General features: G+C 40.0%; 3 protein-coding genes across 6 annotated transcripts in view; all 3 read right to left on the bottom strand.

The window, feature by feature from the left end:
• Positions 1 to 478: 478 nt before the first annotated feature.
• Positions 479 to 7,389, bottom strand: fcer1g (Fc epsilon receptor IgFc epsilon receptor Ig). Of its 2 annotated transcripts, none has more exons than XM_051428982.1 (5): positions 7,180 to 7,389; positions 3,099 to 3,190; positions 2,204 to 2,251; positions 1,423 to 1,446; positions 479 to 1,328 (listed from the first exon to the last, which is right to left on the bottom strand). In XM_051428982.1, exons 1-5 carry the CDS (start codon positions 7,247 to 7,249, stop codon positions 1,275 to 1,277), a joined length of 288 nt encoding a protein of 95 aa, XP_051284942.1. In that variant the 5' UTR covers positions 7,250 to 7,389; the 3' UTR covers positions 479 to 1,274. The 2 variants fall into 2 exon arrangements, with proteins under 2 accessions (XP_051284942.1, XP_051284941.1); XM_051428981.1 differs by having other exon boundaries at positions 3,099 to 3,193; positions 7,180 to 7,388.
• A 237-nt stretch (positions 7,390 to 7,626) lies between these two features.
• On the bottom strand, positions 7,627 to 16,580 carry ndufs2 (NADH:ubiquinone oxidoreductase core subunit S2). The gene is made up of 14 exons (XM_051428980.1): positions 16,440 to 16,580; positions 14,559 to 14,662; positions 13,965 to 14,155; positions 12,451 to 12,571; positions 12,134 to 12,246; positions 11,807 to 11,881; positions 11,627 to 11,704; positions 11,451 to 11,536; positions 11,111 to 11,230; positions 9,929 to 10,058; positions 8,846 to 8,941; positions 8,452 to 8,535; positions 7,977 to 8,034; positions 7,627 to 7,847 (listed from the first exon to the last, which is right to left on the bottom strand). Exons 1-14 carry the CDS (start codon positions 16,544 to 16,546, stop codon positions 7,810 to 7,812), a joined length of 1,401 nt encoding a protein of 466 aa, XP_051284940.1. The 5' UTR covers positions 16,547 to 16,580; the 3' UTR covers positions 7,627 to 7,809.
• Positions 16,581 to 17,363: 783 nt separating this feature from the next.
• Positions 17,364 to 21,701, bottom strand: part of kirrel1a (kirre like nephrin family adhesion molecule 1a) — a 33,369-nt gene continuing 29,031 nt past the window's right edge. For all 3 annotated transcript variants that reach the window (XM_051429059.1, XM_051429058.1, XM_051429060.1), the window contains exon 15: positions 17,364 to 20,039. In XM_051429059.1, coding sequence (XP_051285019.1) covers positions 19,305 to 20,039 — 735 coding nt within the window. In that variant the 3' untranslated portion in view covers positions 17,364 to 19,304. The remainder of the gene's footprint in view (positions 20,040 to 21,701) is intronic.

The raw sequence follows: 21,701 nt of genomic DNA on the forward strand, positions 1-21,701 counted from the left end.
AACAAATTAATCCTTTCAATTTAAAAGGGATCATCAGTAATGCCAACAAAGAGGAGCGACACAGAGATGCAGATTTTCACCATCTAAACCAATCTGCCCACTTCTGATCTCAAAATACTAATATTTTAATCAAGACATTTAATTGTTTATGTAGAATGAAACGTCACCACATAAATCAATAGTATTCCCCCACATGATGATGATTTCTTTTTCTCCTTTATTGGCTACATGTTAAACAAGTTTTTAATCAGTCAGATCTGTCATAAATGTGACCCAGATTAAATCTTTTCAGACTCTCACAAGCCTTTATGAGCTACATACAATCTGTCAGTAGCCAAACCACTGTCAGAAAATTATTGTTTCTATGTCTTTTTGTGGTTGTTTACCTTACGACTGGAGGTTTACCACTCCCTATATAAACCTAACGTTCAGGAGACAGGTTAGCCCTGATGCACTGCTTCAAAGAGAGACAAGGTCATTTCATAAGCAAGTTAAGTTTAATAGGTTTTGTTCATAACAGCTCTATGCATCCAACAGACAGCAGTTAACATACAAAACTTTACAGCAGTCTGTCTAAATTAGTTTCTATTAGAGAGAAGTGTGTGTGTGTGTGTGTGTGTGTGTGTGTGTGTGTGTGTGTGTGTGTGTGTGTGTGTGTGTGAGTGTGTGTGTGTGTGTGTGTGTGTGTGTGTGCGTATGCGTATGAACAGGTAGGAGCTCAAAGACACCATCACTGCCATCCTGTGGTGTGTAGGGAACACACAATGTTCAGTATCTCTAAGGCTTTACTGAGAAGATGAGAATGGCGATATGGTTTCATAACAAAATTTACAATCTCCTATCTTGCACAAAACTATAACACTTCTGCAGCTATTTGCCATCCCTATATAAAAACACTAACATCTTTCAAATGACCCAAAAGAGAAAGTTAGTTGGAGAGTCTGTAGCAGGAGGCCTAAGTACATCAGCTATACACAAGAAATATATCATTTAATTTATAAGTATTACAATACAAAATGTCTCTGAAGCACCACAGTTATTAAAATATGTTTGCGTAAAAATTAAATATGTGCAACAGAGCTTTAAAAATAACAAAGGGTAAGCAAGAAAACGTTCTGTCTCGTCCTTCTTAACTTCCCATAAATTGCGAGCAAAAGGGAAATGAACACAGTCTCACATTCTCTCAAAATACAAGCAGGGAAGGTTATGCAATATTTAAATACAAAAACAAGTTTTTAAAGGAAATGATCTGTCTTGGACCTTGGCGCACCACCTCATTTTTTCATGCCAATAGTTTCATATGTGTCCTGTGCGTGAGGAGTCAAACCCTGGGAGGAAAGCAGAGAGGGGAGATGAGAAATTACTAACCATAATTTAACATTGAAGCAATTAGCTTTCATTATTCACAGCATCAAAACTCACCGTGTAGATGCCCTCTTCAACATTCTGTCACGGGTAGAAAAAAACAATATTAGATAACAGTAAGAAAACAAATTAAAGACTTTATGTCTGTCTTCTTATTGGCAGCAACGGAGTGCGTACGTGTAAAGAGGAAGGCAAAGAACAGGCTATATGAGGTGATGCAAGCCAGAAAGCAATACACCACATGTGTACAGTCCCAGAGTGTGTGTTTGTGTGTGTCACAGTGCACAGTTTGTGGCTGCTAATAGGAAATAATAGCCTAAAAAGGCAAAGCAGTAAAACAGCGGGTTAAGAGCTCTTGTAACCAAATGAAAAACTTTTAAAAGTTTTAAAACCAACAGAAATTTAGTTTTTCACAAGTAAATAAACAAGGAGGTTGTTATTAAAGCAGCTATATTCAAAAAGTTCTGCCCATGTCATAAACATTTTGCAATTTTAGTGGCAGTTCTTTCATATTCCAGGTATGATGGTTCTTTTCTTGGTGGTCTTGAGCAATCTAAACTTTCTCAGAGGCATATAAACAGTTGCCAGTGCATACGTAGCTGCTGAAAAACTACAATACATTTGTGAGACATGGTATGTGCCAATTTAATTCTTCATATGGCTGTTTGCCTACTGAGGTTTGACCTTAATGGTGGGATTATTTTTGCTTCCGGATGAGCTTTGGTCTAAAACCCCAGTTTGTGCTGTGGTGAACTGTGTACGTGTCTCTGCAAAATTTTAGACTACATGTCTTTGTGTCTATTTCAGTCACATAAAGTGTGTATGAGTTCATTCTCACCTGCTTCGGCTTTCCTTTCCCAGCTTCAGCCTCCTTAGCATTGTAGATCTGTAGAAGACAATGTTAAATGAGTGCTAATTGAAATTCTTACTGTAGTTTTACCATCCATTTATACGGTAGTTTTTATATTGTATTTTCATTAGATATTCAGTTAATTTTGCAGGCCATACAAACATATTGGTACATCAGTGAAGATTGTACTCCAAACAAGCTCATTTAAGTTTTATTTTGGGAGAAAATGTACATTTTTCCAAAATAGCGAATACCAACAATGTGACTCTTTTATTTCCTTTAGTTACAGCACCCTCACTACATACACTCCTCTTGCAAATATGCAGTACATGCAGAAAGGTTAAGTTAAACCAAAATCTAAAAATAACAGAAAAGTACATCAGTATAATATATATTTCTTAATATATATACAGATATTTATTTTTTTTTACTTTTATTTTTTTGCCTTTAATGGATAGTCACAGGAAAGGGGGGTGAGAGAGGTAATAAGATGCAGCGAGGGGCCGCAGCAGCAAGGACTCAGCCTTTGTACACGGGGGACAAGCATTACCAGGTGAGCTATCTGGGAGCCCCTTCATCAGTAAAATATTAGCGTATTGTAGCAAAATGTTTCGTGTCTTTGATCCTTTTTTCCTTTCCTGCATGTGCAGAATGCTTTATTTTGCTGACGACACGCTATTTTTCTCCCAGACATTAATAATGTACCGGATTACTTTTGATGATACTACATCTTGTGTTTCATCAGACAATGCAAAATAAAAAAGAAATTTCTTGCACATTCTGCATATATGTAATTTGTGATATATGTTTAATATGCAATTATGAAAAATGTCAGTTCTTGTCCATGTATGTTTCTGTAAAGGCAAATATGTAGCACACAAACCTTGATTCTACAGTAGAGAGCCGTCAGGATGATGCCGTACAAAAACAGGATCCCATCCAGAATGTAACAGATCTGTGGCTCTGCAAGACCAGCTGCTGGAACACGGGAGAACACTTTGTTAGGAGCAAAACCATAATAACATAATTTCTGTATAATGTTGATGATGCTGATCATTTTAAGGGATTAAAAAAGATTCATGGAACTGGATTGACAACATCAGCACCCTTCCTCCTTAAAGTTGGCCTCATCTTGTACAATTTTATCACACAATTTATCTGCTGTTTTTTGTTGCTTTTAGGGAAACACGCACATCTTACATGACCATTGCTCCTCTCAGTGACAGAGGGGCTGTTTCGTTGTCATTTGAGTAACCAGAGTGTCATCATTTACGATTGAGACACAAACAGCAACCGCAGCCATTACATGAGAAATTAAAGGGTACAGACTGAATGATGTGTGTTATCTAGAATAGTTCTTATACAATCTATGGAGAGATATTTAGGGGAAAATGGGGAGGAAAAGTACACACACAGGACTACACATGTAATATTGTGCATGAAAGGATTCATTATTATTTCATTGAATACTATTAGGAGCAGGAGCATGTGGAGGTTGACAGGCTTTTATGGATGATTGTTTTCATCTTGCTGCTGTTTAAATGATTTTTAAAACAAACTTTGTTGTATATGCAAGCACATTAATATGTTAACAGTTTGGCTTTATACCCATGATTGTTTTTCTAAGCCTACTATATTCAAGATACAGATTAGATGATTCAGATGTTTAAAAAGATTACACATTTCTGAGGAAAAGCCACAGAATTTCAGTAGAGTGAATGGATTTGGAATAATCACAGATTAATAGTAGAATACCCCTTTGATTCATTTTTAAGCAGAAAAAAATGTGTCATCATAAGCACAAACATGTGACCAATGACAAAAGAAAAAGAATGGTATCCTGCCTCTCTCCACACAGACTTCTCCTGTAAGCAGATGCAGCGATTGAGTCATTGTTTGACCAACTACTTCGAAGAAATGTCATGTGCACAAAACTTAAAAATACTTTAGTATTAGCTACCATTCCTAACCAGTGGAAGAGAAACTACTGGATCACAGCAAGAAGCATTGATGCTAGAGGTAAAATGCTCTGACAGCCAACATTTGTGGAATATATTGACCCTGTGTTGATGATTGTTTGAGAATGCCTTACTGTGGGCTTCATACTATATTGCACTGCAAGGTCTAAGTTTTGATGCAATAAAGATAACTATTAGTGGCTGTGGATTTGTATATGTCTTAAATTTTCTCCTCCCCCCCTCATTTAAATTGGTTGTTAAACAATTGATGCATAAAAAACTATTGTGATTATAATGTAATGTGGATGTTGTGTACAAATATGGATCCCTTGTATTTACTTTATTAATGGTGTTTTCAGCACTTATAACATTTTTATTTCTTTAATTTGTTTTTCCTGTTCTAGCATTGACATTTTCATTACATGATCACTTAAAAGTTACTTCTATTTAATTTAATAATGCACAAGAATAAAATAAGGCAGTCCTATGCACAGGGCAGAGCATCAGGCTCTGATTGGTCAGATGAAAAGAGAAGCTCTATCTCACATTACTTCCTTAAATTAGCTTGAATTCAAATTAAAAGGATAACGAAAGTTAAAAAGGATGAATAACAAACAAAATGAAATACGTTGACAGGAAGACACATTTGTAAATTCAATGAGTAACATTTCAAAGCCTTTCAAAAGCATAACTGACAAAACTTAATGGTTAATAAAAGAACATTTCAAGAGAAATTGGACTTTCTTTTTGTTTTCTTTTTTCTTTTTCTCCAATAGTTTGTATCAATACATTTACATTTCATTAAACACATTTCAAGTTCTTTTTTAATGTGTCATTAAACTGACTCAAATCCCTGCAAAGGATTCCAGTAGCACAGTCCAGACTCCACAGATTTGGTGATATTGATCTTTTTCGGATTTATCAGTGAAAACAATTTACACACTGTCCAATCAAATTTGAGCTGTAATATTATGTGTTACTATGTTTGAGAATGTGCAGTATATGTTTAGATTAATTCCATTTTTATGGAATGCAAATGTGATTGGGCCAGCTGATCCTCTCAAGCCATTGGAATTAAGTGAGTTCTGACACCATAGTGCAACATATACAGTAAATAGAATTGCGGTTTCTTTCTCTACATTGCATACACTTCTCTTTGATAAAATCCCCAGACAGCAGACGTCATTTTCTTTTCCTTCCCTTTCTTTGTCCTCCATTACACATTCATATAAATGAATCACTATGACATCTGTGGTCACATGATTATTACCTATAGAGGATCACTTCCAAAAAAATTCCCCTTTTTTTAGAAACAGCAACATTACATATGATTTGGAAATATACACTTGATATTGACTGATATTGTTGGACATGTTTGGCTTGTAGGTTATGGATGGACAGTTTCCCTGTAGAGTCAATAGACCAGTGGACATGTCAAATTCAGTGCTGAATGCCTCTACTCAGTCATACATGTGGGAGATGCTGTGTCTTATCTACATGAGCATCTCCTCAGGTTTCCGCAACACACATGCAGCATACGGGTTCCGGAAACAGACACACTGAAATAACCATTAGCTTGATATTAAAGTGTGACTTATGTGCCTGTCACACTTCAGTATCACACATTACGCAGAATGCATCATTATGCTCCACTAATATTTTATATCCAACCTAGGAGCTCACAAGTGGATCTCTGAACACTTTCAAAGTGCACATTTGTTTCCATATGATGTGGTGCTCATTATGATTAAAATGGAGTCATTTATAATGTCTGCTGTTTTGCAATTGGGGTATATTGTATTTTAAGGGTCTAAGAGGGCTCGCAAACAAGGTGAAGTGTGTAAATGCAACTAAATACACCCTCTCTTTTGAACTGTTACACAAAAGTTGTGGTTTGCAGTTAAAACTGAAATATCTCAGGTATATCATCGCTTACATTTTGAATAATCCTGTTTAATTTGATTTTCTGAGTTGCACAAGAAAACATGAATTGCAGGTGTCTGTGGCTACAACATTTACGATTACTTTCATAATCAACTGATCTAATAATTTGGTCTATAAAATGCCAGAAAATAGTGAACAGTGTCAATCATACCAATTGCCAAAACCCCCAAATTAGGCCTGCTTTAGTTCCCTTTAAAGTAAAGCAAGAAAAATGAGCAAATCCCCACATTTGAGAAACATTGTACAACTGGCCTGTTACGCTGCATTCCCACCAAACACAAACACACCATTAGACCCCTTTACTGACCGCTTTAGGGCTAAATATTAATGTCCGTACTTTACATTGAAAGCTGTAAAATTAGTTTATTTCCTATTACTTTCTTTTCTTAACATCATAGCTGTTTGAGGGCAGTGTAAGGAACAGCTGTTAAAGTTGTGTTACAAACATGTTTTTTTTGTTTTACTGTAAAAGTCCAATATACATATATATACTAATAAATACACTACAGTAAAATGATTAGGAAGCTGAACCTGATCTAATAAACAGAACTTATTAGGTTGCAGCAGCGTCTGCGTGTGAACTGGTTTATCATTAGCGGTAGTTAAAAAAATTGCCATGCACACCGCCCTCAGTGCTTTTTGCCACAAGTTACAAGAACTGACAGGGTCAGCTTCTCTTTTCACAGGAACTCATGTGGTGACTGCATTTCTGCTGCCTACACAGAATGGAATAAGGCCAAAAGTTAGAAAACCTTACAGCTTTATATAAACACATCACCCATCTGCCAGCATCGAGTAGTGGTACTTTCAAAAATTATTTTAGTCAAGGTGTGTCGTACACGGCTAAAGTGTTCATTCTAATCAAAAAATCCTTCACCCTCACCCTGGTAACCATTGAACTCAACAGCACAGCCTCTGTTCAGTCATACTGTATGTGAATTAGGTTATTTTTTGTTCTTATCCTAAATGAAAGTCATCACAGTGAGGCCTTTACACACTGAACCACCCGTACAACCCTGAGCGATATAAAAACTCTCCTCCTCAATTAATGTCACAACTCACCCTCAGCTCTCCCAAAACTCATCCACAGAGGAATCGCCAGCAATAACGGACTCCTGCCCCAAACAGCCATGGTAACACAGGCTCAACACGGATAACTGGGCTACTTCAGCAACCAACACACAGCAAACACGACCAACGGTGAATGTGTTTTTTTTTTCTCTGCGTTGTGATAAAGCACTCGAATGTTGCACACTTCACAGCTAAGAGGGGAAGTTGTGGTCTGAGCTTTAAGTCCATTTGTCTCAGATCTCATCAGACCACTCCCCTTCTAACACCAAACCAGAGGAAGGACAAACAATCGAGGGTTTAGTGCCTGCTGTCATGTTTAATACTTGATTTTCGCTCATGTTTTCAGACAAGTCAAGGAAACGGGGCATTTGAAAAAAAGAAATGTTTTTGATCTAAGTTGCCCTTTCCAGTGTAACAGTGAAAAACACAACTCACTACTTTGCTGTTCGGTGATAAAATATTTATTAGGTTTATTTGGACATTGTACATCACTGATTATGAGCAGTCATCTGTCAAAAGCCTCACTACAGCAGATAGTGAACAGGAAGAGAACCTGACTAACAGATGTGGGGAAGAGAGAATGAATGCTCCTCTTGGGGCAAAAACATGAGCGGCATCGCGTTAACGGTCAACCTCGCCAAACACTATGTCCTGTGTACCTGTCAGAAGAAGAAGAAGAAGAAAAGGCTCAGTATAGATTCATACTTAGATTTGCATTTTTACAAACTTCAGAGAGGAGATTTTTGCCCTTTTGAAACTGGATTCTTGAACAATAATCACTCTCTTACCAATAATGGCCACCACATCAGCGAGCATGTGTCCTTGGGACATTTTATCCAGACCAGCCTAGAGAGAAGAAAACATTTATTAACATTCAGAACAACTGAAGACCAGCTACCATTATTGAGGGCAGATGAGCTCATATAAAAGTGGATATTCATAATTCATAAGATTATAGCCTGAAGTTAATGCACTAACTACTCTAATAGTTTGTTTATGCAACTTTAAAAGACATTTTTAGCCTAGACAACCAAATTCAAATGACTCCGTTAAACAGTTCATGTACCCATGAGCTAAGAGATGAGCAGGAAGGAGGGAGAGGGGGGAGGGGATCTGTTCGCTTTTAGAAATGTTTCTATAGTACTTTGTAAAATGTACTTAATGAAGTAAAAGTAGCCTTAAGGACAAGCCGTTAAACGTGTTGAATAAATGATACCCGGTGTGTTTAATATTTCACTGTCTTGTGAAGTTTTGAGTGCGCACCAAGTGAGCGAATCCAGGAGCTTTGATCTTGCAGCGATAGGGTCTGCTGGAGCCGTCTGATACCAAATAAACACCAAACTCTCCCTGCAAGCGACGCAAACGACACACACACACACACACACACACACACACATAAATAAATAAACTTGAGTAAGCATATTACATCACAACAGATCCCTAAAGGCTTACAAAGGCTTTCCAATTAATTAAGACTCACAGAATCTAATGTATACTAAGGATCTACAGAGTGGTACATTTAAAAAAGTGGGATTTTTATTTGTTAAAAGTCTACTGGGGCATCCACAGATTATCTGATTTAAGAGGCTAGTCAGAGGAAAATAGCAAAAAAGGCATATTTTATACCAAATAATATTCACATTACAAGTGCTCTCACCTTGGGTGCCTCCACAGCTGTGTATGTGGCCCCTGGGGGCACCTGGTAGCCCTCGGTGTACAGTTTAAAGTGGTGGATCAGAGACTCCATGGACATCTAGGACAAGGAATACATAAAACATGTCTCAGCTGTTGTTTTCGTAACAATGCACACAAAAATTAGAGGAAGTTGAACGTGCGTATGATGACACAAATGTACAATTGTAACACTGAAAGTTCTGAGGTGATCTCAAGCCTCGAAGGCAGCCAAATTAAAGTGCATCTTACAGAAGAACTGGGCTAATTCTGTAACAGTTTAGTGCGACGACAAATTAGTGACACCGCTGAAGTGAAACCCTGACAGGAAAAAGGTTTCAAGATTAAATAGCCTGCAGGCATTATAAACTCATCCCACAGGTCTTTCCATCACATATTTCTTATGCACATTTTGAGGTATCACATCACAAAAAAAATTATTCGCTCGCTTGAAGTGGTTTTAGCCTTTTTCAAAATAGGTTGATCAGGCCTCCTGCTCTTTTTTTAAGAAAGGTTAAATATGTTTATATCATTACATCACTGCTGTCTCCAGCAAATTGACTACAGTTCTCTACGGACATCCTCTTAATATCCTCCTCTTGTGTTAATGTTAGGTAACAGTTCAAATCAAGTACAATTTATTTCATTTTACAGAAAAGTCCTCTTCTCACCTATTAGCCTATTTAAGGAAAGAGTACAAGTAGAAGAAGAATCAGTTGTTTCCGCTCCACGCAGATCTGATGTAGACTTCTTCCCATTAATATATGAAACAAACAGAAATGTAATAATTCCGTCATGTTTCCTGCATTGTCAGCGTTTCAGGTTCTATAGGCGCTCTTTTAATCTCGTCATTTTGCCCTCCTTATCTGGTTTTCCGACTGGAGAACTGGCGCCACCCACTGCTTACCTCGATGAACCAACTCCTTATAACCCCATGACGGTCGTGGATGGAAACAGGCATTCATTTCCATTTACTTTTGCCAATTTACTCGAAATCAGGTTAATCTGTGGTACATTTGGATGTAAACATGGCTACAGACTGAAAGGAGGAGTTCTCTACTCAGCTCACCTTCATCTCAGACCTCTTTGGTGGAGCGACCTTGGCGTCATCCACCTTAATCTCTCCTTCTGGCATCTTGTTGAGCGCCTGGTGCATGATCCACAGGGACTGCCTCATCTCCTCCACTCTGCACAGATACCTGGACCACAAACACACACACACACAGAAAACAGCGGTGAGCTATAGATGCTGATGACACCGTGCATCAGTGAATCAGCCATGAGCCATGAACAGCCATTCTGTTGAGATTGCTGGTGACGAGCTGATCACACAAACGGACTGTGTGTCACATTGACAACTCTGTTTGTTTCATTTCTCAGACTGTGTGATTAAGACACTGTGAACTGTGCTACTTCCTATAGTAGGCCGCCTCAATGAAAACCTCTAACCAGCAGAATTAAGCTCACACTACCACGCTGTGTGGGCCACAACTATATGTTATCTAATTATAATTAAACTTGTTGTTTAAGTATGAAACTTAATTTCATCATTCTGGAAAGCATGTTGCACATCTTAAAAAGAACCCGACCACACACTTACGATCAACAATCAATATAAATCTTTATCAGCTTTGAAAACTTGTCACTGCTGTGTCCAAGTGACAAAGACAGCGCACACAGATGATGCCAGATAGAGTCCTGATTCACAGATATGGTAAATGGTAAATGGACCTGTACTTGTATAGCGCCTTTCTAGTCTTCCGACCACTCAAAGCGCTTTTACACTACGTGCCACATTCACCCTTTCACACACATTCACTCAGTGATGGCAAAGTCCATCAAACAGAAACTAACATTCATACACATTCACACACCGATGCACGGCATCAGGAGCAATTCGGGGTTCAGTATCTTGCTCAAGGATACTTCGACATGTGGCACCAGGAGCTGGGGATCGAACCCACAACCTTCCGATTAAGGAACAACCCGCTCTGCCTCTGAGCCACAGCCGCCTGATATCACTCGCACATGGCAGATACAATCTTCTTGCATACTCATGGGTTGCAAGTAGGGTGTTTATTTTTAGTACTGTCCAAATGTGTCCACAGGAAATTATTTCATGTCACAAGTTGCAGTTTGCACGCTGCAGTTTTGTTGAACTGGCCCCTGACTAGAGACAGAAAAGGGGGGCAAGAAAATGGAGCTGAAGGCAACGTTAAATAATAACTACAGCCATTTGCTAATCTTGTACCTGTCATAGCAGTCTCCGTTGCTTCCAATAGGGACGTCAAACTCCACTTCGTCATACTTGTCGTAAGGCTGAGACTTCCTCAGGTCCCACTTGATGCCAGACCCTCGCAGCATCACTCCACTGGAGGAGAGAGGTGATAAATAAATATCACAGTTTATACACATTTCTGCTAATCAGACAGTTTTTTAAATGTATAACAGCTTTCTAAATTACACTCATGTTATACAACTTAAATTTCAACTAGCCTGAGGCTCTCTGTGAATATAGTAGCCCTAAAATATATGTGAACTTTGTAAAAGGAGAATTGAAGGAAAGGAGTATATTTTCATTGGTGGATTACCTAAAGCCGTAGTTGAGGGCCTCCTCAGCAGTAACCACCCCGATGTCCACAGTACGATTCTTCCAGATACGATTGTTGGTCAACATCTGCATAGAATAAAACCAAGAGATTTGAACACTCAGATCTTCACCACATCCTTACTTTGTCTCATCCTGTTAAGAGCTTGTGTCATTCACCTCTTCAACTTCATCGATTCTGATGGAGAAATTCTTGCACCACTCATAGATGTCGTCCATCAGGCCAATGGGCAAATCCTGCAGCGCATTTGAGATCATTAGCAGTTTATCATGACATCATGATGCGTTTATCAAACACGCTCAGATACGACAGGAGCATTGTTCATTGAATTCTCCCACCTGATGAACACCACCAGGTCTGACGTACGCAGCGTGCATTCTGGCCCCGGACACTCGCTCATAAAACTCAAACATCTGAGAGGAAACAACGGATCACACAGTTAGAAGACTTTCAAGTCGTCAACATTCAACAGATACCTAAACATTCCTTCTCTAAAATAAATCCTACCTTCATGAAGGTTATAATGTTTTTAGAGAGGATTCAACACCTCTGTGAAGCTGTTTGATTTGCATTATACTGAGTGGTGTTTGTATTATTTATATACATCTAGGCTAGCTGGCATCATAAAGGATTGAGCATGACATCATGCAGCGGCGCTCCTAAACCTTTTCTCTCTCCTCAAACATCCAGAAGAAGGGAGTCATTGCACCGATGTCGAGGGCGTGTGTGGTGATGGCCATGATGTGGTTCAGGATGCGAGTCAGCTCTCCGTACAGAACTACAAACATAAGACAGAAAACACACCACCATTTAAAGCTGAAATAATGACATTTCAATGGTTCCAGCTGCTCAAAAATTAAGATCAAAAATATTGAGAGGTATTATTTGTTAGACATTAGACATTTTAAGCCTAAAACCATTTGATTTAAAATCAGAAGCCTCTGCAGAATCTGCAGACACCCTGACCATTTCTAGTCTGTACCTCTGATCCACTGTGCACGGGGCGGAGCTTGGATGTTGAGCAGCTTCTCCACAGCCAGAGAGTAGGCCTGCTCATTACACATCATGGAAACATAGTCCAGACGGTCAAAGTAGGGCAGAGCCTGAAGTATAAAAAGAAGAGGAACTGAAGCTTATTGGGTAAGGGACTTCGATTAATTATGTCAGACCACTTAGGTGAGGTCCTCTTAATTTATCGTTGATGAATTCAGTTGATGGCAAGAGTTTAATTTAGTGCTCTTGCACCACCTAGTTAATAAATAATCATTGATCACAATAAATCCAGCTCAGGTAGTATTCATTCCCCACAGTATGTCGTGTTAACCAAAATAAAAAACATATGGTGTGTTGCAATTTACTGTCCTAAACCAAGAGCAGCGCCACTGATTCTACACTTCCTGTTTTCACAACCTTCTGAATGCGATTACATACAGTATGGGCTATTCAAGCCACTTCCTGATAAATATGAGTGACAGAATGCAGAAACAGGCCTGCCCACCATGGGAAGATATTCTGAGTAGCAGTCTAACATTAAGTTCATACACTTTGCACTACATTAGAGGAGCCAAAGGTATAGCTAAATTAAGATTAGCTTCATGTTGCCAATTTTAAAATTACACGTACGTATAAATATACAGTATAGAAAATTTAAATAGTGTATGAAAAATTGGGAACAGTTTCCATAATGAAAGCATTTACTTTGATAGTAGTACCTTTTGCTGCCAATACAGTCCTTTAACTTAAGTAAGAATGCAGGGCTTTTTCTTGGAGTATGTAATGGAGTAATATTTACATTGTTGTACTGCTACTTTTACTTTAAGTAAAAGATCTCAGTACTCATTTTACCAGTGGTTGTACACTACACATTGCCGGCCTACACACACACACACACACACACACACACACACACACACACACACACACACACACACACACACACACACACACACACACACACACTTTAGTTTTTTTCATCCTGCCATGATTTGTTCCTCTCATTACATCCACAGGTTTGCGTGCAATAATATCTTATATTATGAATACTATGAAATCTCATGTTTAACAATCTGTAACACACGGTCAATATAATGAAACATTACTTTGCCAATTCAAATGCCTGGTGAACAAGCAACTTGGCTTGCAAATTACTTAACGTTGGGCTAACACTATTAACGTTAAATATTTTCCCAAGGTTGGCAGGTCTGCATGGTGTTGTGTTGTAGATTTTCACTCTCTTGAAATGACATCACACTTGTCAATCATGATCATCCCTGCTTGATATTTGAGTGAAGGCAAAGGGAATTAATCTGGCGCTATAACTGGTGGAACTCTTCTTCTTCTTTTACTTCTCAGCAGGCTAATCTCTGGCGTCTCTTGCTGTTAGATTTTAGTACTGCACATGCACAACTGAACTCAACTGTACCTGCTACCCAAAATGCATAGATACCGGCAGGTCTGCAGAAACACTACGTACAGATATCGGAAGTGGTTCAGTACCTGCAGGTAGGTCTTGTACTCAATGAGCTTCTCTGTGCCACGGTGAAGCAGACCGATGTGAGGGTCACATTTCTTCACGGACTCTCCGCTGAGCTCCAGGACCAGACGCAGCACACCGTGAGCTGCAGGATGCTGGGGACCAAAGTTGATGGTCAGGTTGGAGACATCCTTCTCTGCAAGAGCATCTTTGTCTGCAGGAATACAATAAAACAATACAGGGCAGTGTCAGGCACTGGTTAATTCTTCAGGATCTGATTTTCTAATCAAAATAACAACAATAAATTAAAACCGTTTTATCACATATTAAGGCAGACAGGGCCTTACTCCATCATAATAAAGTTTGGTGGACTGGCAACACTAGGGTCAAGTCATATAATAAGTCAAGCACTTCATCGACCTCTCTCTCTCTCACAAAGTCGGATATGTTGGATTTCATAAATACAGCTGAATGTTGTAAGCTTTACACTGCCTTGGCAGCCCAACATTTTACATTTGCCTTTTGATTTTAATCAATAAAGGCTTAAAGAACAGTTAGTGGAAAACAGGAGTCATTTAACTAGGAGCCCTAAACATGCGTGTGTGTGTGTCTTCTACCATTCCATGGGGGTAGGGGCCATTTCTCATTCATGGCAGTGGGGTACATCACCACCCCGGAAAACTGCTCTGTCCACTCCACGTCTGGCTGCCATTGTTTCTGCCTGTGAAAAACATTGAAAGTCAGTGGGGGAAAGTACATTTATTCATGTACTGTACAAGTTTGAGCTACAAACACAATTTTGAGGGGAAATAAACTTTTTTCCGTCGCGAAGGCATTATCTCCGTGATCGCATAGTACTTGTATGGGAGTGTGCACATCCAGCTGAAGAACAACTAGCCACAACTGCAGTATCTCATGGTCAGGGAAAAGTAGACGATGAAAGTGTAGGCACTTGTACCTTCTCATTATGTTGCCACCATTTGGAAAGGCACAAACGCGAACCATTTCTTCTCCACAGTAGATCAACAACACACGTTATTCTTACTCCAAGCTTCTTCCCTTGTGAACACCTCCGATATCCACTCTCTTCTTCTTCTGCGTTTACCTGCAACAAGTGAAATCCCGCGCTGAAGTCCGGTGGGATTTCACTTGTTGCAGGGAAGTGTGCAAATCGGACAGTTGTGTGTGAAGACATGGACATTTGAGGGGGAAATAAACTTTTTTTCGTCGTGAAGGCATTATCTCCGTGATCGATTATTCTGGGCTTTCGGTGACGCGAGCGGTGGAAAAACAGGTAGGCGACAGTACTGTTTTGTACGGTTTCTGCACAACGTATGAGTTGAAAAGGCATGTTGTTGTCACGTAAGGACCCTGATCATGTTGCACAGACTTTTTAATTGCATTTTGTGTCTGTTAAGAGGAGCAAAAGGCACTCTTTAGGATATGCCCCCAAGAAGTGTATTATAACTAACTGGGAGCTCTGGCCATTAGCTGCAGGATCTCCAGTTTCCTAGAACCAATTCTGGTCATTGTTTTTCCTATCGACAGTACTCGGTGACCTCTAGTGATCAAGACTAGGGTAAAAATAAAAGTTCCCCTTTAATCTCATTTTGTTTAGGCTGTCATTTGCAGAGGGTGACAATCTGGGCCATATTGTGCCAAACTGACAACTGATAGTCAGATCTGGATGAAGAACACATACAGTATAGAAGTTCTACTAGGATACGTAAACATGTTTATATTTTTATTAATGCCAACTATTGCAACATTGCAGTACACAGCAGCATAAAACGGGTCAAGTCGTGTACAGCTCCTTTATATCAGCACACGTCAATGACAAACCTATAGGTTCATGTCTCCTTGACTTTGGAGCTGCATAATCAGCACAGGAAGGGGCGAAGACTATTTAAGAGACCTGTACGTGGATTTTAATGACTGCCAATAGTTTCTTACTTTAATTATGTTCCATTTTCTTTAATTTATCTAAAATAGTAGCAAAAATACAATGTTTACTCTTCCACAATGGTTAACTAAACTTTGGTTAGTTGTTGTTAAATCCTTTCGACCAGAAACTGATGAGTTTTGTTTACTATATACATTTATATACGGGAAATCCTTTGACTTTACACAGAGTCGAACATACTCACAGAAGCAGTGTGGTAAACACTGACACACGCTGGCTAATCACACCGCTAACAGTAACAGCTTAGGTGTTAGCTAACCTGCCCTGTCACGTAACATAAGGCAGCTTTAAGGATGACACTGCAATAGCGTTAACAGTTATATGCGTGCTTTGTAAAGGCGTTTCCCATTCAGAAAAAAAAGTCTAAATTGTAGCAGACGACTCGAATTGTTATTATTAAGGGACCAAGTCGGCTTATATAGCATTAGGCTAACATTAGCTCTGCAGTGTGTATATTTATGTAGAGCTCAAGCTAACACGGCTGGCAATACAATGGTCACACAAAGCGTCAGGTTCAGTATTTTTGTTAACTTACCGACTCTGCAGGACAGTACAGCCGGGGCTCAGCACATTAGTATTTAATATTAATTTTGTTGAAGGACGTCCTAGTTTTGTAAGCGACCTCAACATCATGGCAGCCATCTTGGCTGTCAGACTCTCTGGCCAATGACGTAGAGGAGGTTTTTCTTTTGTTGTTTTAGAGGCGCGTTACGTCAGTAACGCGCGTGTCCGCCACCTATCGGTATCATATATTATCTCCATATAAAGCAGCCTGCTTTTGTAGTGCAGTGGAGTGTTTTTTTCGTTCTTAAATAAGTTTTAAATATCTTATAAAGTATACATGTAACTATATATGATAAATATAGGAATAATTCATAATAAGGATCATGATAATCTTTATATCTGGAACCTATAACAGCAGGTTATCAACATGGCAAGGCAATAGGAAAGCTATTTCAAATCTGGAAATAGAAAAAAAAAAAAACATACATTATTTTGTGTGTATATATATTACATAAAATCATTAATCCCCACTTTTATCTTTGAAAGACTTGGTACTCAAATACCTGTCACCAGTTTTTATTGATAAGATACACTTTATTAATCCCACACTGGGGAAATTCGCTTTTTACAGCAGCTCCAAATACAACACAACACAACACAACACAAAAGAGTGATTGATAAAAAAAAATACACATAAAATAAGAAATAAATTTAAAAAAACAAAGTAATTGCTTACTATTTGGAGCAAATGCTGTGGATTTGTCATGAAGAAACATTGGTAAAATCAATTAATGTAAATATATATTAAAGGTATATTTAAAAATGATATAATTCTTTTAATAAATGCTATACTACTGTGTATAAACAGATGACACAGATGACAGATGAGTCTACATTTGTCAAAATAATGAACATATGCATTTGAACCCATCTGCCCAAAGACGACAAACTCTGCTTTTTATAAAAAACAGTGCTTTTATTTATGTAATACTGTGGAAAAATAATTACATACCATTTTTAAAAAATATTGAAGATAATGAAATTAAAAAATGAGAGTTTGATAATGTTCGTTGTACATCTTTTGAACAGTTTTCTCTGCTACGAAGAACAGTACAATAAGATAAACATTGGATTTTTCTAAATTCAAAGACACAATAATACAGGATACAGTCCTACCAGAGGTATAAAAGTACTGTAACAGGATTGTGAGAGAAATGATATGGACATATACTGAAACACACACTCAACACAGACATGCACACACATACTGTATACACACCGACATGCATACGATAGTCGCGCGCACACTCGAGTTGGGTGCTGCGTGTTTACAGTATGCTTCCCAGACACACACAGTCATTCACACATCTACACAAACACACTGTACAAATCGATGTGCGCGCTAAACGCCCACACACTCCCTCTTGAACTCTCTCTCTCTCTCACACACACACACTTGCACGCCCACACACTCACAGTCATACACTACTACATGTCAATATTGTGGACAAGCCTTCATTGAACCTCTCCATACACATTCTCCTCTGGCCGTTTTGGCAGACAGACGATGAGGAATGATTCAAAATGGAAATGTACGACATGTTCCCCTATAAGGCCACTCAGTTCTAAACCCAACATCTGTGTTTTTCTCTCCGTCTGCACCAGGCTTGTAGTTAAGAGCTCAGAGAAAAAGGCTCCAGCCTACGAAAATGTCTGGGAATGACTCAAGGCCCCGAGCCTGGTTTGTAAAGCAACAGTCACCAATAGAAGGAGCTTCTACTGCATATACATGGTCTAAGGTGAAGAACAACATGAACACTTGGCACTAGGTTTCTTTTATACACTGATATACCCTTCTGATGTGAAATACGTCCTGAATTCAGGCTCCGCTGTTGGCACAACTCTTTACTCACTGTCTCAGTGGAATCACCCAGGCGAACTCCCACGTTATGTGCGCTCACGTTCAAACTTTTGGTCCATACATACACATTACATGTTTTACATTGACAAAAATAATTCTGTAATGTTAAAAATAGAATACAAAGCTCTAGTCAGGTGTGCAAATAAAAAGAAGACATTACACAGATATAGATAAGGGACGTCTAAGCATGAATACTGTAGATGCAGTGCAAAATGATGACAACCCTCCCAACCCCACCCCAGCCCCAACACACTCCCCCCATGCCGCCTAACAGGCATGATGGCATGTACCACTGTACAGAAGGGCATTATGGGATACTATATATATGTGCTCTATGATCACTGAATATGACGGTTGTCTTATTCAATGATGAAGCAAAAAAACGTTAAAAAATGGCGGCCAGAAATGACTTCCACTGGTTGAGGTTTCTCCCGATCATCGTGTACCATATTTGACAGTCAGTCAGGTTTGCCTTAAGACGTTCTCTTTCATCATTTACAAAGTCAGTTATAGCCAAAGCTATAGGGCTCCAAAGATCTGTGATCTCTCGTCCTCTCTCTGGTTCTTGCTCTCTTTCCCAGTCTTGATTGTGACTTGCGCCGTCCGCTCTTTCAGAGCTCAGATATACACACACATTGGGAGTGAGGGAATTCAAAATTGTGTGGAATTTCCCTTCCCTGTCTCACTAAAACTCCTTTTCTTCCACTCGTCTCTCTGTGCCTCTGTGTTTCTCATACCCTCCCTGTCTCATGGGCATGGTCTTCTGACTCTGTGCATGGGTGTGTGTGTGTGTGTGTGTGTGTGTGATGTTTTTTTGTGTCTGTAGTCGTATTTGTGTTCAGTTGTGTTATAGTGTGTGAAAATGTGTGCGTGTAAATCTATGATTGTGTGTGTGTGTTTTTAGGTGTGACACTATTTATAAGATGCTTCCTCATGCTCTGCTAAGACTGTGAGGTGTTTATGCGTCTCTCTGTCTCACACGTGAGTCTGCATCCTCTGTGTGTGTCGGCTGTGGGAGTAGTCAGAGTGTTGCGAGGTGTAGGAGAAGCGAGTGGAGCTGCCGTACTTCCCTAGTCCAGTCTCTGATCCCGAGGGAGCAGGACCCCCGGGACCCACGCCGACCCCAGGGCTCCCCACCCCGGATCCCACCCCGGGTCCCACCCCAGGTCCCACCCCAGGTCCCACCCCGGGTCCCACCCCGGGTCCCACCCCAGATCCCACCCCATACATTTCATAGGACGGGCCGGCCTCCAGGGGGGCCAGGCTAGACGGGGCGAAACCCATGCGGTAGGTCTGGTAATGCGAGGGGTATCCGTAGTTGTCGTAGGCCAGCTGGGAAGTGGAGTCCAGGAGGCTGCAGTCCCCTGGGAAGTCGCTGGCCACGGGGGCGGGGTTCGCTGGGGGTTGCTGGCTCTGGCCCCCGCGGGTGAAAGTGTTGAACTGGGCGTAGCTGATGTGGGACAGTCTGGAGGGGGGCCGGGGGTCGTAGCAGGCCTGGGGGCGGCCAGGGGAGGTGAGGGGCCCGGGGGGACCTGGGGCTCCTCCGCTGGCCGTGGCCCCTGAGCCGCCGGCGCTGCTGCTAATGGACGCAGCTCCCCCTGGTGTTCCCGCAGGGGAGCGGTAGTCAGAGTAATGCATGGTGGAGCGGGAGGCAGGGCGGCCTTCATCGTGGGTGGAGGCTCTCACGTTATAGTAGCCGTTAGTGGGGTCCTGAAGAGGGAGGCAGAGACAAAAACTCAGAGTGAGCTATAAGAAAAGATATAATGAGGGTGATTGTGAAAATAATTTTCTATATACACAGATTCTTAAGGTCAAAGGGGCTCTTTAATATTAATGTTATGTTCCTTCCTGATCCCCAAAGAGAAATTCTATTTCTTGTAGAAGGTCAGAGGTCAGGGTGAACAGTGCAGCTCGAGCTGGTCTGCATCCAGGTCCAGAGTCATTAAGATTATGCTGTGAGAGCAGTTTGCTCTCTTTTTTGTGACTCAGCTGCTTGAGAGTCCCTTTTCAGAAATGTCTGCAGATCAAGTTACAGAGAAAACAAGTAATCCACCAAGACTGGCATCCTAGAGCACCTTCTGAAATACTGCCAACTTTCAAAAGATCTTCAATGCGCTGTATATCTACTGTATGAACTTTAAAAAGAAGGTGTTATGTTATGTGAAATGTTAACAGGGTGCAATCACAACCTCTAGTACCTCTCGTGACTTTTAAATAAATATTCTTGCACAATGACATTTGAGTATAAATTAAAGAAGATGATGTGAAAAAAGCTGCTGTGTCCTAATTTTATACTACACACTAATAATATATGCTTTGTACAAATTTTTAGTTTTTGGTGTTGGTATTGGTGTATGTATGTTATTTGATATAAAAACAGATTTTTTCCACTATATAGTGCAGAAAAAAAAGCTTGCTTGGTGTCAGTGCAAAGTTTATCCATCAGAGTGCGCTGTGATTTACAATCCTGTGGAAAGCAGATCAGAGTAAGAGAGAAGAAGCAGCCCTTTAAATAGTTTTAACAAAGTTATTTGTTAAAAAAAGCAGCCCTCTGAGAACCTTTACGTCATATTAGTGCAAAATTCATTTTCATTCCAGCTCAAAAATATACTATATCAGCTTTTTTTCTTTATCTAATAAGTATTATTATGTAGTATGGAATGGCACATCTTTAATTTTTTGACCAGGTTAACAAGAAAAAAAAATAATCTGATTTGGCCGTTTTTAGCTTGAAGCATTCATGTTTAAGCTCATAAGTTTACTCCAGCCGGGTGGTTCCCTGCCGACTAGCAGCGTTGATCCCAGACTGCCCTCCCTCCTCACTGCACCCCCCGCTGAACACTCTAATGCTGCTCTACTATTATTTCTGACATTATTCCTCCATCTCATTGTCTCTCACGCACCCGTACTCTTCTCCCCCATCCGACTCTGTTTCGCTTCTTCGGTGCTTCAGGCAGTGGGGAGTTAAAAAAAAAAAAAACAGTCTTGCTGAGGCTGTTGTCGGGCTGATCTAACCACCTCCTGGGGTGGATTCATGTCTGTGTTTCTTCAAAGTGATCCAAGGCAGCACTCCAGCTAGAGGGGTGGTGCGTTTGCCCTCACAAAATATTCATGGGGGGGAGTTTCAGCTGAACATTTTGGCAGCTTTGCGCGTGAAAATACATTCATCACCTAAGCCCAGCCCCGCAGTGTCAAAATGTATAAATGATTCATGCCAGCTGAATGGGCAGCGTGTGCCTAAACTTCCTTTATTTTTATCAAATGTCTTTCCAATTTGAGTTGTATTTTTTCCTGTTTTTCTTTAAATATCTTCAAGATGAGTGAGCGAACTTTTAGAGAAGCTAGTTGCCTCACAGTTGGACTGAAAGCGAG

This window comes from Dicentrarchus labrax, unplaced genomic scaffold (genome assembly GCF_905237075.1).
Source record: "Dicentrarchus labrax unplaced genomic scaffold, dlabrax2021, whole genome shotgun sequence".
In the NCBI taxonomy this organism is placed as follows: Eukaryota; Metazoa; Chordata; class Actinopteri; family Moronidae; genus Dicentrarchus; species Dicentrarchus labrax.

Coding starts and splice junctions, on each gene's coding strand:
- fcer1g (XM_051428981.1), bottom strand. CDS start 7,249: ATGGCTGTTTGGGGCAGGAGTCCGTTATTGCTGGCGATTCCTCTGTGG. Junction 2,252..3,098: donor CTCTCTACTGTAGAATCAAG/GTTTGTGTGCTA, acceptor TGTCTTCTACAG/ATCTACAATGCTAAGGAGGC. Junction 1,329..1,422: donor TTGAAGAGGGCATCTACACG/GTGAGTTTTGAT, acceptor CTTTCCTCCCAG/GGTTTGACTCCTCACGCACA.
- ndufs2 (XM_051428980.1), bottom strand. CDS start 16,546: ATGGCTGCCATGATGTTGAGGTCGCTTACAAAACTAGGACGTCCTTCA. Junction 12,572..13,964: donor AGTACAAGACCTACCTGCAG/GTACTGAACCAC, acceptor TTTATACTTCAG/GCTCTGCCCTACTTTGACCG. Junction 7,848..7,976: donor TGATGTGGTGGCCATTATTG/GTAAGAGAGTGA, acceptor TTCTTCTGACAG/GTACACAGGACATAGTGTTT.